Here is a 16,101-nt window from a genome sequence, read left to right as displayed (position 1 = left end):
GGGCTAGACACTATACCACACTCCTTCATTTGGTCATTCAACAGGCTTGTTTTGAGATGAGGTCTCCCTGTTTCCCAGGCTAGCTTTGAATTCTTGGCTTAAGTGAGCATCCTGCCTCAGTTTCCTGAGGAGCTGAGACCACAGGTATACCACCATGACTGGCCTCAGTAATTGTTTATTGAGCAAAAACCACAAGCCAACACATCTCCTTTTGGATGCCACATGGAAGAAAATAAGATATGTGGTTTAAATTAATTCCACTTCTTCATTAAATAAGCAGTTATGATCACAGGATCTATAATAACCTATATACAGGTTTTATTTTCCTGTGGAGAACATTCTTATTACTTGGGAATAAATTAACATTAATAAATTAAATTCAGAATTCAAATCCAATCTTCCAAAAGCATTTAAAATGTGATGTTAGGATGACTTAAGCTAGCAAAAACTATGAATCAGGGCTGGGGATTTAGCTCAGTGGCACCGCACCTACCTCGAAAGCACGTCATGAGTTCGATCCCCGTACAAAAAAAAAAAATCTGAATCAGTTTCATTTATGTATACTTAGGGAGTCCTCATTAGGTGGATTCATTATTGTAGACCTGAGCCAATCTTGCTGTCCCACACTTTCATCATGTAAACCATGGGTTTAGTGAAAAATGCCAACTCACAGGGCTGCTTGAGGGTGGGTGAGGAGTGCTGCTCAGTTGGTCAGTGTCAAACCATTAACCAAGACTGCCCAAATGCCCAGCTCTCTTCAGAACCCAGACCACAACAGGATGTCTACTGCACTGCTACAGTGTCTTCAAACCAAGGTAGATCTGTGAATGGCTTTATGATCAGTAAACTCAGTTTTAAGTAAGAAAGGGAGCAACGGAGGGATGGGTTAAAAGAGTTAGGTTGTATTGCAGAACCAAAGGGCCCTCACTTGATGCTCTAACCAGGTGACGATGATCACAAGTGACCAATGCCGCTGGCCCTTTCCATACAGACTGTGGAGATACAAACTATGTATTTCATATAAACTATGTATTTCATGATCCCTTTATAGCAGAAATGCTTCCAAGTTGTTCCTATTCCATTTGCCATTTCTGATTCCTTTCATTTCAAAGAAGTTGACATTTTTACAGATGTACCAAGAAATCTTTAATTTTGACAACCATACAGAATTTGAGATGTTAACATTCACTCCTGGGGACACAAAGTGTTCAGTTAAGTTCTCTACAACTAATGATTTTAAATTCATCAATTAGGTCAGCATGCTCTAAGTGCTTTTTTTTCTACCCTTCAATGTTATACATACAAGCACATTATACTTGCAAAATCATAGTCACCTAATCTAAAAGACTCTAAAGCAAAATTAATGTAGCTTATCAAGCATTATGAAAACTACATTATTTGCTCTTCAATCTCATGATTTTTAAAACACTCTGACATGGAAAAAACACAGGTGTGTGGACACAGTTATGCCCTGACACTGCCCTGCACCGTGGCCTTTCCACCTAAGGCATCTGGCGCAACTCTACCATGTTCAACCACTCAGACTGGAATTATAGCTGCCTATGAGACAAGGTTGCAGGACTCTACTGCAAAAAAGTTTTTAAAGAAGAGATGCGAAGGCAACCTAAACTTCAAAATTGTTTCTAAAGATACAATTAAGTTCAGTAAATGTGAACAAGGCATACACATGACCTACTATGTTACACAGCACCTGCCTATCTGCCCACAGACAGGCCTCAGATGACCTTCCAAGGTTCATTCCTACTGCCAACTCCTCAAACCCTTGTGAGTGGCCTCTAACCTCCAACTGGCTGCAGCATCTGACTATAGTCACCAAAGCGGCTGTCAACCCAAGTGCTTCTTGTCTAGCCCAAGCCCAGCTTCCTGACCACTGTCTCTACAGCACTCACACTCCAGGGCCACTCTTCTATCCTTTTTTTAATTTTTAAAATAACTTTATTATCAAACATACACATATAAAAAATTAAAACCATTCAGGGCTGGGGATTTACCTTAGTGGTTTCGCCACCTGCTGCGCAAGCGCAAGGACCCAAGTTCGATCCCCGGTACCAAAAAAAAAAAAAAAAAAAACCATTCAAAGAAGAACAATGCAAGGGGAAAAAAAACTGCAATAATATTCAAGTACAGTAGAACTCAACCAAAACAAAACTGAAAAGCACTTAAACATTTTTCCATATAACTTAAAAAAGGATCTCAAGCACCAACAAGACACCAGAGGTGTGATTTGTTTCAGAAAGATCCCCAAAACCAACACTGAACAAACAGTGGTCTGGAAAAAAACTCCAGTTAGCGGACTCCACATAAGCCAAACTTCTCCCTAATTTAAATTTCGATACAGTCATATGACAAGCGATGGAAACACAATCCAAGAAATATGTTATTAGGCCATTTCATCATTCTTCTATTATTGAAAGCTGTCTTCTTGGACTCTTGGTGGTCATTTTCCTCACTTTCCTTCTCTCTTTGTGGTTTCTTAAGTCTCCATCCTACATGCTCTTCTATTGAGGTTCCTGTGAGATGTCAAAGAACATTCCTAAATGCCTGCCTCCTGTTAGTAAAGAACTTGAGGCCCGTACCTCACTGCATGGACATGTCACAGTGCCATGTATCCCACTCCCTTGCACTGGGGCTCAGCTAATTGCCTCCTCCTCTCTCAGCTAATGCAACTACTATCCCTGGTGCCCAGGAAAGAACTACATTCACAGCATGACCCCCCTTACTGGTAGTTTCACTTCTGAAACACTGTGAGGTTGTTTCTTCATTTTCTACCACCATTTTCCTAATTGTAGCTCTTTCCTTTCACCTGAGCTTTTTCGATAGTCACCTGAAATCTATCCTCTGCAGTATAAACAACCAATGTTTCGTAAAATATCTACCTGATCACATCACCCTGCTGAAAAATATCCAATGCTTCCTTCATAAATATAAAAATTGAGGGCAAAATTTTCATAATTCACAGGATGCCCTCTGTAGTCTCATTCAATCTGTCAGGCCCCAACTCCTTTGGAGGAAATGGGTGAGGTGAACAGGAATGGGACCCATGAAGCATGTAGAAGAGCCGTAGGACAGACCTCCAGCCCAATAAGAATGTGTACAAAAGCATATGCAAATGAGATAGGAAGGAAAGTCAAGAAATAGGAGGCCTAGCATGGTGGTGCATGCCTGTAATCCCAGCACTCAAGAGACTGAGGCAGGAGGATCACCATTAGTTCAAGGCAAGCATGGGCTATACAGTGAGTTCAATGCCAGCCTGGACTATATAGTGGAGGGAGGACAGAGTGATATAGGGACAAGAGAAAGCAGAGAGTGTGCAGGAACACAAGCCGACACCATTTCCCCGGGGTGCCTATGCAGCCCTGAGCTCCGTCAGATGTTACTTCTATAACTATGTATGAGACTAGGAACACATGACTTCCACAGGAATCTGTCCACATTCATCTTACCTTCCCAGGTGTCAATGAACTTCCACACTATCAGAGAAGGTAAACATGACCTTGTTAAGAGCGTGGCATCAAAGGCTGAGGTTCAAACCCTGGCTCTGCCTAGTGTGAGGTCCATGACTAATAGGTCATCACTGGCCTTGGCACAACTTTCCTGTCATGTGAGAAGCCAAGTATCAGCCTCCTCTCAACAGAGCTGTGTGATGATGGAATGAGAAGATGGGAAGGATGCCTCTAATCATTACATACACATATATCTAAGGTGAATTATCTCTGTATAATCTATATTGAACTAATATTTCTATATCCAGACTGCACCAATAAGCTGAATAAACTAAAGCAGTCAGAGTCAGCACCCTGCCCTCTCCACATTTCTTGTCATGATGACATCATTCACTCCTCAAACATCTCTTACTCCTGGGCCAGGGATTTAGCTCAGTGGTTCCACTGCCTGCCTTGCAAATGCAAGGACCCGAGTTCAATCCCTGGTACCAAAAAACCAAAAAATCAAAAAAAAATCTCTTACTCCTGTCAGCACCAGGTCTGTTCCTCTGCTGTGACTCATAATGCTCCTGCCTGTCAACATTTTTGCTTGAAGGTCCAACTCAACCTTCCTCCAATTTCTAGCCCAATTCTTTTTTCCTCCCTTGAAGTACTTATACAAATACTTGAATGACATTTTCACCTGCAACTCTACTAAAAGGGGTATCATATTCTAGATCTTACTGTAATTATTTGTGCTTATTAATAAACTAGCTTATGTGCTAATATGTAAGCAACACAGCTAGGTTAATAAGATCAATATACAGCAGGAAAGGAAGAAGTCACTAAGAAGTTAAAGGTATGAGAAAAAGCAAGTAATTCATTAAACAAAATATTTAATGAGCCACTGTGAGCACAAAGGACAAGCACTGAGAAAATAGACGAGACCCTGTCCTCACCACTGTGACAGTCTAGCAAGAAGGCATTTATCACACACAAGGAAGTCCAACTGCAGGGTGTACCATGAACATCAGGCACACAAACCATGTGTGGTAGTTAAGCTTAACTGTCAGCTTGACTGGCTTAGCAACTGGCTAGAGGTTTAGTAAAACACACTTCTGTTTGTCTAGGTGAGTTACAAAAGCATGACCTTGTCCCTGGCCCGTTCATCTCTGGCACTGTTCCCTTGCTCAGCTTTTCCCAGCTTCCATGAACTCAGCAGCTTTGCTCTGCCAAGCCCTTCTACCATGGTGCTTCTGTTTTGGACCTAGCTAACGAACTAAATCCTCTGGAAAGTGAGCAAAAATAAACTCTTCCTCTGTAAATTGTGTATGTCAAGTATTAGGTCACAACAACGAAAAGCTGAGTAATATACTACTGCCCAATACTTCTCTGAGTGACTCCCAAGCTGTTATAGAAAACTTTAAAAAGCATTAACTACAAAGGTAGCAGGAGCTTTTCAGGAGAAGAGCACATACAAGGCTATAAAGCTGAGAAAAAAAAATCAATGAGACACAAAGCTCTAGAGACACTGGTAGAGGCCAGGTGTTGAAAAGCCATGGCTACAATAAGGCCATTTTTGTCCTAAGAGTTATGAGATGCAAACAAAGGACTTTATTTCTGCACGAAGCATTACAAGTGGACTGCAAAGCTGGAAAGTCTGCTCAGGAAGTGTTCTTAGGGATTGTGATCATCCAGACAAGATAGCTACACTAAGATGATATAAATGGATACTATACAACTTCACAACTCATTTAATAAACAAAAGCAATAAAACTCATGAAGATTGATTTTAAAAATGGGAAATTCCTAGGTGTGCTGCTTGTATAACTAGATGAAACATACTGACACAACGCTGTGAACAATAAAAAGTTCAAGATCATATTTGTTGAGACGCCACTGAGCATTCATGCAGACATATGACTGTAAAACCAGGATAATGGGGACAGGAGTGTGACTCAGGAAGTGTAACATGTATGAGATCATGGCTGTGATCTCTAGTACTGGAGCAAGGGGAAAACCAAGATAATACCTATCTTGCAGAGCTGTTGAGGATCAAAAGAGAAAAGATAAGGACTGTGCCTAATGTAGGACCTCATACAAACAGATGCCTAATAGTGACCCTCCACCAAACTCTTCAAAGGTTCTGTAAAATTCTCAGAATTATTCCTTCCGGTGATTTAGCTCAGTGGTTCCGGCAACTGCCTCCCAAGCACAAGATCCTGAGTTTGATCCCCGGTACCAAAAATCAAAACAAAAAACAAAACAAAAAATCATCAGAATTATTCCCAATATTTTCTTTTTTTTTTTTTTTGATACCAGGAATCAAACTCCGGACCTTGTGTTTGCGAGGCAGGCAGGGTGCCACTGAGCTAAATCCCCAGCCCTCCTCAGAATTATTCCCACCTTAATAAGCTTAACAATCTGACAAGACTCTACTGCTTCCAATTTTTTTCTCCCCTCAAATTCTATGCTTCAGCTTGGATATTCTAATTGTGCTCCATGGTGACAGATTCCAGCTGCTATGTGCTTAGGGTTCCCACAACCTAAGTCTTTGCTTATGCAAAGCAAATACTGGCACCATGAAGATCTGGCTCTGAATTCACTTCTCCAAGGAACTTCCCCCTGTACCTTAACCCACAACTTTCTCTCTCCTTGGAATTCCTACAGCTGTGCTCATTTTACTCATGTGAAGTGGGTTATACTGTAATGTGTTTTCACATCCACAACACCATCCTAGACTCAGAGATTCTTACTCTGTGTAGCCCCTGCAGTCCCTTAACTATTACAGGTAGTAAATCTTCACTAACAAATCTATTAGTGAATATATTTTCAATTATGACATCTTGGATGGGTGTGGGCACATCCACCTACCTTTAAGATTTCAGGATCTGAAACCATGGTTACTTGTTCTTTTATTTCAGGGCCCATATCCATGGGATCTTCTTGTGTAACTTCGGGGTATACACACATGGAAGCTTCCAGATTAAGTTCAGGGTCTGTTCCTACAGATAATTTCTGGTTTATTACAGGGTGTGTACATATGGGAATTCCTTGCTTGGGTTCAGGATCTATATACATGAGAATTTCTTGGTTAGATTCAGCATCTACGCACATGGGAACTTCTTTCTTGGATTTGGGATCTATGCACATGAGAACTTCTTTCTTGGATTCAGAATCTGCACACTTGGGAACTTCTTGCTTAGGTTCAGGATCTGCACATATGGGAACTTCCTCCTTCAATATAGGATCTGCACATATGGGAAGTTTCTCCTTGGAATCAGGATCTGCACATGTGAGAACTTCTTGTTTGGATTCAGGCTCTGTACAAATGGGAACCTCTCGCTTGGATTCAGGGTCTGAACTCATGGATATTTCTTGCTTGTCCAACATTGTTACACTTTTGGATTTTTGAAAGAACCATGGAGATTTCTGTCCTGGCAAGAGATACGATGCCACTCCTTTAAAAAAAAGAGCTTTGTTTGGTCCCAAAGGTAACATCTCTTCTAATTTTTTCTCACCTTGATGCAAGTGAAGAACTTTGGATATATAGTCTGATACAGCTAAGATAACATTACCCTTTTTGTCAAAGTTCTCTTTTGAAGATGTATAGGAAGATAAGCATTTGTACCGAAAGCTCTCAAACATTCCCTCTGGTATGATATCATTGCCAAGCAGACAGGCCAGCAGAGGCAGGTCAGCCACATGGAGACCCAGACTCTCACAAAGCTTCTCTCGACATAGCATGACTGTGTCAAGACTCTCTAGACAGAGATCACTAATTGAAAAGTAGGGACAAGTATCATAAATTAAGTAATCGGTGTCTTCTCCAAGAATCCCAAGACAGTTATGCTGGAGACCATAGGAAGCCACCTCATAGTCTGCCTCTTGTAATGAACACAAGGTTTCCTGACCCAGTGCCTTCAGAGCAAACCGTGTAAATATGGCCAGCCCAGAGGGAATAAAGAACATATTTCTGCCTGGCTGCTCCCTACGTGACTTTATGTAATGGAAAATCTTGGATATCTCCCTGTTGTTCTTAAGCCTTCGTTTGACCCACTCTTCTCTTTTATTCTGCTCCACCATGCCATCAAAGAAGAATATCAACTTAATCCCAACAGATGCAAAGGTTTTAACAAAATCTCGCAAAGAAGCATAGTATTCTTGCCACTGGCCACCACAGATCCAAGATTCTGGAGTGTACCAGTATCGGAGACAGCACATGGCATCCACCACGATGGTCGGAGTACAGTCCGGGTGCCTGTTGAGGTGGTGCTCTGCCATCTCTTTGAGGTTGACTACTGTACATACATGTGGGCAGGTACTTTTCACAAACCCCTGCAACCCTCTCACACCCATATCTGGATTCTGCAAAAGATCTGCAAAGAAAAATAAATCCATAATTAGTAACTATGAGCTTATTACTAGACATATAGAACTTTTCAAAGCAAACACAAGGCAATAGCTAATATCCCAAAAAACTGACATCAAGCTAACACAACACACTGGCCAGAAGCCTAAGAGTTTTCAATTAAAACTTTAAGCATACATTAATCACTGGAGCTTGACTTCAAAGACAATAGAGTATAGCAATCTTTTAAGCTTTTCACTAAGACTATTATTTATGATATTTCAATACGATACATCCAATAAGAGGTTAAGAGTTTTCAAAAAAAATTATTTCCCACCTAAGAACTTAAATTGGAGTTATAAGATACACTGAAACAAGCAAAATGTTCTGCCGCCTGCCTCACAAGCGCAATATCCCGAGTTTGATCCCCGGTACCAAAACAAAACAAAGCAAACAAACAAACAAAAAGCAAAATGGATAATACTCCAAATACTTTTGCTGACTGAGAGAAGCCAGACCAGAAAAAGAGCACACAATAACTTGCTTGGTAAAATTCTAGCTCACTCAAAGCTAAGCTAGTCTGTAGTGACAGCAGTTAAGCTGTGTCTGCAATGGGAAAAGACAGGAGGGATGGATTCTGGGGGACACTTTGGAGGTGAAAGATGTGAACTACTCTGATTGTGTTTAAAGTTTCATGGGTGTGGAATATGTTAAAACTTACTACATTGTACATGTAAACACATGTCAAGTATTCCTCAATTAAAGCATTAAAAAAACTACATAAAAATTCACTGTGCTGGGCCGGGGATTTAGCTCAGTGGTTCTACCGCGCAAGGACCCGAGTTCGATCCCTGGTACCAAAAACAAAACTAAACAAAAAAATTCACTGTGCTAAATGTAACATTTGAGATAGTGACCGAATGGAAAACTATCCACTCTAAAATTTTAAAAGATACAAAATAGTCCAAGAGGATTGGGGATTTAGCTCAGTGGTTCCGCCACCTGCCTCGCAAGTGCAAGGTCCCGAGTTCAATCCCAGTACCAAAAACAACAACAACAACAACAACAAAAAAGTCCAAGAGTTAGAATTCAAAATTTGGAAAAAACAAAAACAAACAAAAAACATAGCCAAGCTGGGAGTAGCGACGTACACCTGTAGTCCCAGTACCAGGGAGGGTAAAGCAGGAAGATTGCTGTGACTTTGAGGGCTGCCTGGGCTACATAGTGAGTTCAAGGCCAGCCTAACCTACAAAGCAAGACCCTGTCTCAAAAGATCAAACAAACTAAAAACCATAACCAGAAAACTTTATATAATAAGATGACCTTATACATAAGATATTCTTCAGGCAGGCTACAAGGTCCATCAATGATCAGAAAAAAGTTTATAAAGTTATCTTATACTTCAATGGTACATTTTTTCACTATGGCTTTTCTCTATGTTATCAAGGTGTTGTGTCCTTTGATAAAACACAACAAAAAAATCCTTAATACGCAAACAGCAACACAAAATGAATTATGCCTAAGACACAGGGCTGAGGGCCCAGGTGCATATACACATACACAAACAATCTTTAATCTGTAAAACTCTGATGAGACTCCAGTTTAAAAAAAAAAATCAAAAGTTCCACTTTACAAATGGAGAAACTTGTAAATAAATTATTAGGTTGAGAAAAGGCACTTCTTTTTCAGTGTCGAGGATCTAACCCAGGGCCTCATATATACCAGGCAAGTGGTTCTAACACTGAGCTATACTCCCAGCCCCAAGGAGGTTAGCTGCTTTTTTTTCCCCTCTTATTTCTTAAGAATTTACTGACTGCTAATAGACCTTGACTCCTCATGATACAATATGAAACTGTCTGTAATAACCATTAATAATGGAAATATATAAAAGTTAGGTAGATGTATTACATTTTATGTTGAAATTTAGAGAAATTTCACTTTAATTATTAAATGGACTATAGACACACAAACCCTAAATCACTGTTATTATTGGTATAGAGTTTATTTTGGAACATTGCTAAAGTACCCATTACTGTAGCAGAACTGGGTCTCATAACATGATCATTTCAACTACCAGGAGACCTGCTAAATCCCCAGGAATGGAGCCTATGTTTAGGAAGGTTATACTTTTTTTTCCCCAGGGATGAGGATCTAACCCAGGGCCTCATACATGCCAAGCACTGAGCTATTCCCAGCCCCAGGGATGTTATCCCCTTATTTCTGAAAAATGGTGGTTTTTGTCCCTTAATATTATCACAAGTGGAAGGTGATAAGTTTTGGAAAGGGAATATGAGAACAAAGAAGTTGATTAGAATGGATAGAAAACAACACTTCGAAAAGCTGGACTATTATTCTATGCTTAGCTTTGAATTAAGCAGGCCAAAGGTCAACCTTCCAAATCTGAAGTCTGACTCAGCTTCTATGTTCTCTCACTGTTCCTCACTGGGGTCCAAGACAACTCACAGCCAATCCCTGCAGATTCCTTTTCCAGGAGTTCTTAGGCCAGACAACTCCCAGAGGGGCTGGCTGAACAGCTCATCACAGAAGTCAATAGACATATAGGGAAAGAGAGTTAGGAAGAGTCAAAGCAAACCCCAGCCATTCCCCTGCTAGACCGACATGCCCCATATGTAGCAGCTTCTGCCACATCTGAGCTGGTGCCTGTCCTTGCCAATAAAAAGAGACTTCATTTGGGATTTTTTTTAAGGGACTTTCTACTAAAAATTTAAAGGACAACAATGAATTTCTCAAAGTATTCTGCTTTTCACAAGAAGTCTGGTTCAGCCCTCTGCTTTGATTTTATTGATAGTTTTGCTCCTTTTTCGTCTCAGGAGTGAAAATCTCTTAACTAAAGAAACCTTGGCTTTTCCTGACTTTCCTGTCAATTCCTCACATTTTGAATCACAAATTATTTCAGGAGCGTGGTATGACAATGTGCTCTTCTGTGACATTTCCAAAGAAGAATCTGAGTAGGACAGGACTATCACAGTAGAGGATGCCTTTCAGCATTTCATTACCTGAACAATACTTACTTGGTACAGTTAATGTGGTGTGGAAGAAAATGTCCAAAAGACAGGAAACTAGGTATTACTTCAATGATTCTTTTTTGTCTTCCCTTTATTTTTGAGAACATATATGGAGGCATTTCATTCTCTAAAGAGTTAGTATAGAATGACTGAAAAAACTTAACTTTACCTGTAAATTACACAGGAAATCTTCATATTTAAATAAATGTTATTTAAAAGAAAGCAGTTTATGTCCCATTAGGTAGAAGTTTTATTGCCCAAAATAGTCTGAGATGCTCTAGGCATCAATATTATTAAGGTGAGCCTCTGAGACGCCATCATCTGTCACATCCTAACACCCAGCACAATGTCTCTCACATGTGAAGGGTTCGGTAAGAATAAATGAATGATTTGAGGCCACCCTAGGCAACTTAGTGAGACCCTGACTCAAAATAAACAGAAAGGGCTGGAGATGTAGCTCAGTGGTATAGCACTTATCAAGCATACCCAAGGCCCCGAGTTCAATCTCCAGTGCCCCTAAGTAATAAACATATAAATAAATCAATCCAAGGCCAGGTGTGCAAAGAGAATCAGGAAACCACGTGCTCATGGACTCAAGAGTGTGACCAAAGATAAAGTGCAAAACTGAATCACGGTCCATGGCTACTTACAATAAGGCTTGGGAAACAAGTACCAATGAAGGAAATTCCAGGAAGGAGCTGAAGACACACAACACAGGAGGAGGCTACTGGACTCCTAAGCATGGCTCCACTCTCCTGACAGGCAGACCAATCCCACCTACTGGGGTACCAGAGGATGGGGTGGTGGGAAGGGGAAAGGGAAAGAAAAATCCAGGAGATCCTTTCTTCCTGCCTTTCAATTTGCAAACAGTTGTAGAAAGTAACAAAGCAGGGCTGGGGATTTAGCTCAGTGGTTTCGCTGTCTGCTGCGCAAGCACAAGGACCCGAGTTCGATCCCCAGTACCAAAAAAAAAAAAAGAAGAAGTAAAGTAACAAAGCAGCACCCCTCAGCCAAACACAAACCCTACTTGATGCTAACTGATGTCAAGGCCCAGGAACAAGAGACAATCCACACGAGTGCCATCTCTGTATAAGGATAACAATATTTGGCAGCCCAATCAAATTCCTATATCTGGGCCGGGGATTTAGCTCAGTGGTTCTGTGGCCTGCTTCACAAGCAGAAGGACCTGAGTTCGATCCCTGGTACCCCCCCCCCAAAAAAAAAAAAACCAAAAAAATTCCTATATCTAAGGTAAATGTCCATGGAGTACTTAGCATGTTCCACATCCCTGCTAGGACCATGGATACAGCAATAAACAAAACCAAGTATTTAACCACATGATGAATCTTGAAAAGAGATGATAAAGGCTCAGAGTACTATAGAAAAGAAAGCCCAGGGTGTAGACATCTATCAAAATGTGACCAACTGGACATGTTAATTATTTGCAGTTTACTGGCAAATGCATCCTATAGCCTCAACTAGCCCAGACGAGACGTACTATCAGTATTGTTCAGCCTCTTTGTCAAAGACATACTCCAAAAAGAATGTGGCAGGTGCAGCTGTTGGGGAGACAACCAACAGTGTGTGCTAGCTGAAGTCACTTGCCAAAAATCATAGACGATCACAGGACTGACGGGGTTTGAGCCTGCTTTCCTTCTAGTAAGCCTTACCCCTCATCAGACACTGCTGCACTTGAGGAAGACTTATTCCCTGTATAACAAGAGTGCCACAGCCTCTTTCCCATGGGTTATTCCCACTCATTCATGGAAGCCTAACAGGACGATTGGGACAGGAGGGTCTCTGGTTTTCCCCAGCAATCCACAACTCTGTGCTCTTGGTCTTTCCCTACCACTATAGAGAAAACACTACCACTACAGCACTACAGAATCTCTTAGAGGCTGTGGAAACACATGATGAAAACTGCTGTCACTGAACACAGTAAATTTATGCCTACACATTTATAATGTTTCACTTATCCAGAATTTATGATCTGATATAAATCAAAGCATTCACAAAGCTAAAACAACTTATTCACAAGAAACTCTCTCCAGCTCCTATTGACATCTATGGACTATTTTCTACTCAGTTCTCACAATTAACTCGTGAACCCAAGGTTAAAAAAAGTATACGGAAAGGGCAGCTTTACGCAAGTACACCAACAGTAAGAAGGTCTGTCATGGGGAAACCAAAACTCTAAAGGAACAAGGGAAACCACAACATATGCCTCACAAGCCTAACATCATTATTTACATCTTTAAAAATTACGTTTGAAATGGTTAAAATCATTAATAAATATTTAGGTGACATTCAGCACATTGTACCTCAGAGAAAAATTGTACTTTCAGAAAGTTTCCGGCCAGGGATTTAGCTCAGTGGTTCCACTGCCTGCCCTGCAAGCATAAGGACGAGAGTTCAACCCCTGATACCAAAATAATAATAATAATAATAATAATAATTTTTTTAAAAAAAGAAAGTTTCCTATCCCAAGTTATCTTGATATCTTGAAAGGATGGCAAAAACCCAAACTATCCAGGAAACTCTATGGAGAAAGCTGCTTTCTGCTTGTCCGAGTTGGCCATGTTTGTAAATGATTTTGTAATAATTTGCATGACTCTGTACTGAGTTACTCATATGAGCTACAATCTCAGGACAACAATATTGTCTATGCCCACTGTTACAGAGCCTAGGGTATGTATATGAATGTGTACAGACAGATATGCCTAAGGGTGTAATCTGGTTCAGTTTATACTAAATGCTTCACAATAAGAGTTGACACAGATTTCTCCTCTACGGAGTAATATTTATTGATGGTCACGGCTGGTCTTTTTTGCTAATGAAGGTACTGATTTACTGTATAAATGAAAGCGAATAATTTAACTTTTGGACACCACTGATTTCTTTATTTGTAAAAATAAGATAATTTACCTCTCAAATTTGGTAGATTTTAAGCTACTACTAAAAAATTTATTTAGAAATATTTTATTACATTTATGTAAATAACTTTAACTGACATGTTTTAAATCCTCACCTTACAAAGAAACATGTCTGAGGCCTGGGGATTTAGCTCAGTGGTTCCGGTGCCTGCCTTGCAAGTGCAAGGTCCCGAGTTCAATCCCCCGTACCGAAAAAAAAAAAAAAAAAGAAACATGCCTGAAAGAAAGTTATCTATACTTATTAAGCTTTATAAAAATAGCTGGTAGGCCAGGGATTTAGCTCAAAGGTGTTGCTGCCTGCCTCACAAGTACAAGGTCCCAAATTCGATCCCCAGTACCAAAAAAAAAACAACAACAAAAAGCTGGTAAGGCTGGGTATGGTGGTATAATGCCACCACTCAGGAGGCTGGGCCAGGAGGATTGCCACGAGTTTGAGGCCAGCCCCAACTACATATCAAGACCTGGTCTCAAATCCCTCTTCTCAAAGAAAAGCACTAGGGTTGTCTCATTTTCAAAGTAATACAAGAAAGGCTGCAATAAATTCCTCTGAATAAATTCCCATATCGTATAACACTAGCCAAAAGTAGCTGTTATGATTTCAAATATGTAAGTGTACTATCTTGATCATCAATCTTTTCCTCAAAGCGGGTGGCGACTCTGTAGTCAAATGACTCTAACAAGACATGACACACACAGGTTAAAAGGTTCTGCCCAATGAGATGAATTACCTCCTGATCAGCTACCTTTGTTCATATAACAAGCACACCTGGAAGGTGAGGAGGGAAATGGGGGGACAAGAATACAAATCTCAAAACAGCAAGAGATGACAAAATAAAAGAATCATACCACAGTGATATATGCACACCCATGTTATAGTGGCACAGTTTGTAATAGCTAAAACTTGAAAACAGCCCAATTGACCATCAACTGGAGACTGGATAAAGATTTTTTTTAATAAAACGGAGTAGTACTCAGCCATAAAGAATGAGAAACTGGAGACATTTGGTAGTTAAGTGGATGCACACTGAGGCTACACTCTTATGTGAAATAAAGAGGACACATGTGTAAATACAGACTAGTTTCTCTGATGTGAAAAACTGAAAGTGTAAATAAGAATCAAAATGTATAACTGATATTGTGAAATAGGAAAAAAATGTCTAAAGGAGTGGGGGAAGTAGGAGGGGTAGGGGGAAAGGAAAGAAGGGAAAAGAAAAAATAATGAGAAAAGGAAAAACATGGAAACAAAGTCTTTGTAAATAGGGAAGGGTGCAGGAGGTGGAGGGCAGGGGAATGAGGGAAAATATAAGAAACAAGATACATCATGTAAAGGTACAAGATCCCAACGATGAATGTAACTACTGTATACCTAAAATGTACCAATAAATTAAATGGAAAAACAAAAAGAGATGACAAAAATCAAGAGTCTCCTAAGGCCTGAAATACACAATCTAGGATTGCACATTATTTTAGAAGAATACAAATTATAAACCCAAGACTGCCGAGTTTCCAGTGCTATGGAAGTGGTCAAACAAGTGAGGGACCCAAAAGACAGAACTTTATGAGATTTTTGGTAAATCTGCACCATAAGTGATACCTGATTCTCAACGCTGAAAACTGTAAGGGACCGCAGATGTATCTTATTGTAGGTTTCTACAATGAACTGTAGGCCAAAGCTGTTAAAGATATTTCAGTATGTTTAGAAGATTAGGTGGTTAGAAATTTTTAAAACTAGGAGGTAAGTTGGTCAAGATGAACTCAAGGAACTTGGGTTGTTAATGCTTTCCAAGAACACAACCAGTTAGAAGAGCGCAACTTGCGCTCCAAGAGAAGAGGAATGGGAAGGCCAGACAAACCGACTAACAAGAGCAAAGGGATGGAGAAAATGGGAAAAATCGAAAGACTGAGAATGCATGAAAGCTGTGAACATGTAGACAGCGTAGCTAACAACACGGTCAAAAGATGCGAAGGCTGAGAGAGCAAAAGCAGAGGAAGAGTCAAAAACAAAAGGTCGACCCTAGACGCGGAGGGACAAGGTCACAGCTGCACACAGGCGCTTTACCCCTCGCCTACCTCAGCCTCCGTGACGTGCCCGTATCGCCACAAGCCGAATCCTAACCCTTCGCCTCCGCCCGCGTCACCCCCAACTGCGCACGTCGGCCCCTGTCCCCGGCCTCTACCGTGCCCTCCTAGCAGGCGGGCGGGCAATCGGTCGCGCAGCGTTCGATCCCACCCCACATCCCCAGAGGGGTCGCCTCGGAGAACAGCACCTGCCGAACGGCAGGGCGGCGCTCGCCGGCACTAGGGCACAAGCCCCGGGCGCCTCGCGAGAGGAACGGAAAGGCGCGGCT

At 40.8% G+C, this 16,101-nt stretch overlaps 1 protein-coding gene across 10 annotated transcripts in view; it reads right to left on the bottom strand.

Annotated features, from left to right (window-relative positions):
* Fam120b (family with sequence similarity 120 member B) overlaps positions 1-16,101 on the bottom strand; it is a 109,240-nt gene that overhangs the window by 79,708 nt on the left and 13,431 nt on the right. For 6 of the 10 annotated variants that reach the window (XR_015445387.1, XR_015445388.1, XR_015445391.1 and 3 more), the window contains exon 2: positions 6,318-7,822. The exons of 1 other annotated variant lie outside the window; for it this stretch is intronic. Coding sequence is in view for 4 of the 9 variants with exons in the window: in XM_087196014.1 (XP_087052140.1) it covers positions 6,318-7,802 (1,485 nt within the window). In the remaining 5 variants the exon portion in view is untranslated. Of the gene's footprint in view, positions 1-2,012; positions 2,113-6,317; positions 7,823-15,823; positions 16,019-16,101 lie in introns of those variants that run through there. 3 more of the 10 variants (XR_015445390.1, XM_021247645.2, XM_087196015.1) reach the window with 3 other exon arrangements.

Source organism: Heterocephalus glaber, unplaced genomic scaffold (assembly GCF_053883595.1).
Source record: "Heterocephalus glaber isolate CG9 unplaced genomic scaffold, H.glaber_assembly_v1.0 deba00001610, whole genome shotgun sequence".
Classification (NCBI taxonomy): domain Eukaryota; kingdom Metazoa; phylum Chordata; class Mammalia; order Rodentia; family Bathyergidae; genus Heterocephalus; species Heterocephalus glaber.
Note: the sequence above shows the minus strand (reverse complement) of the source record. Positions and strands in the feature narration are given on the sequence as shown.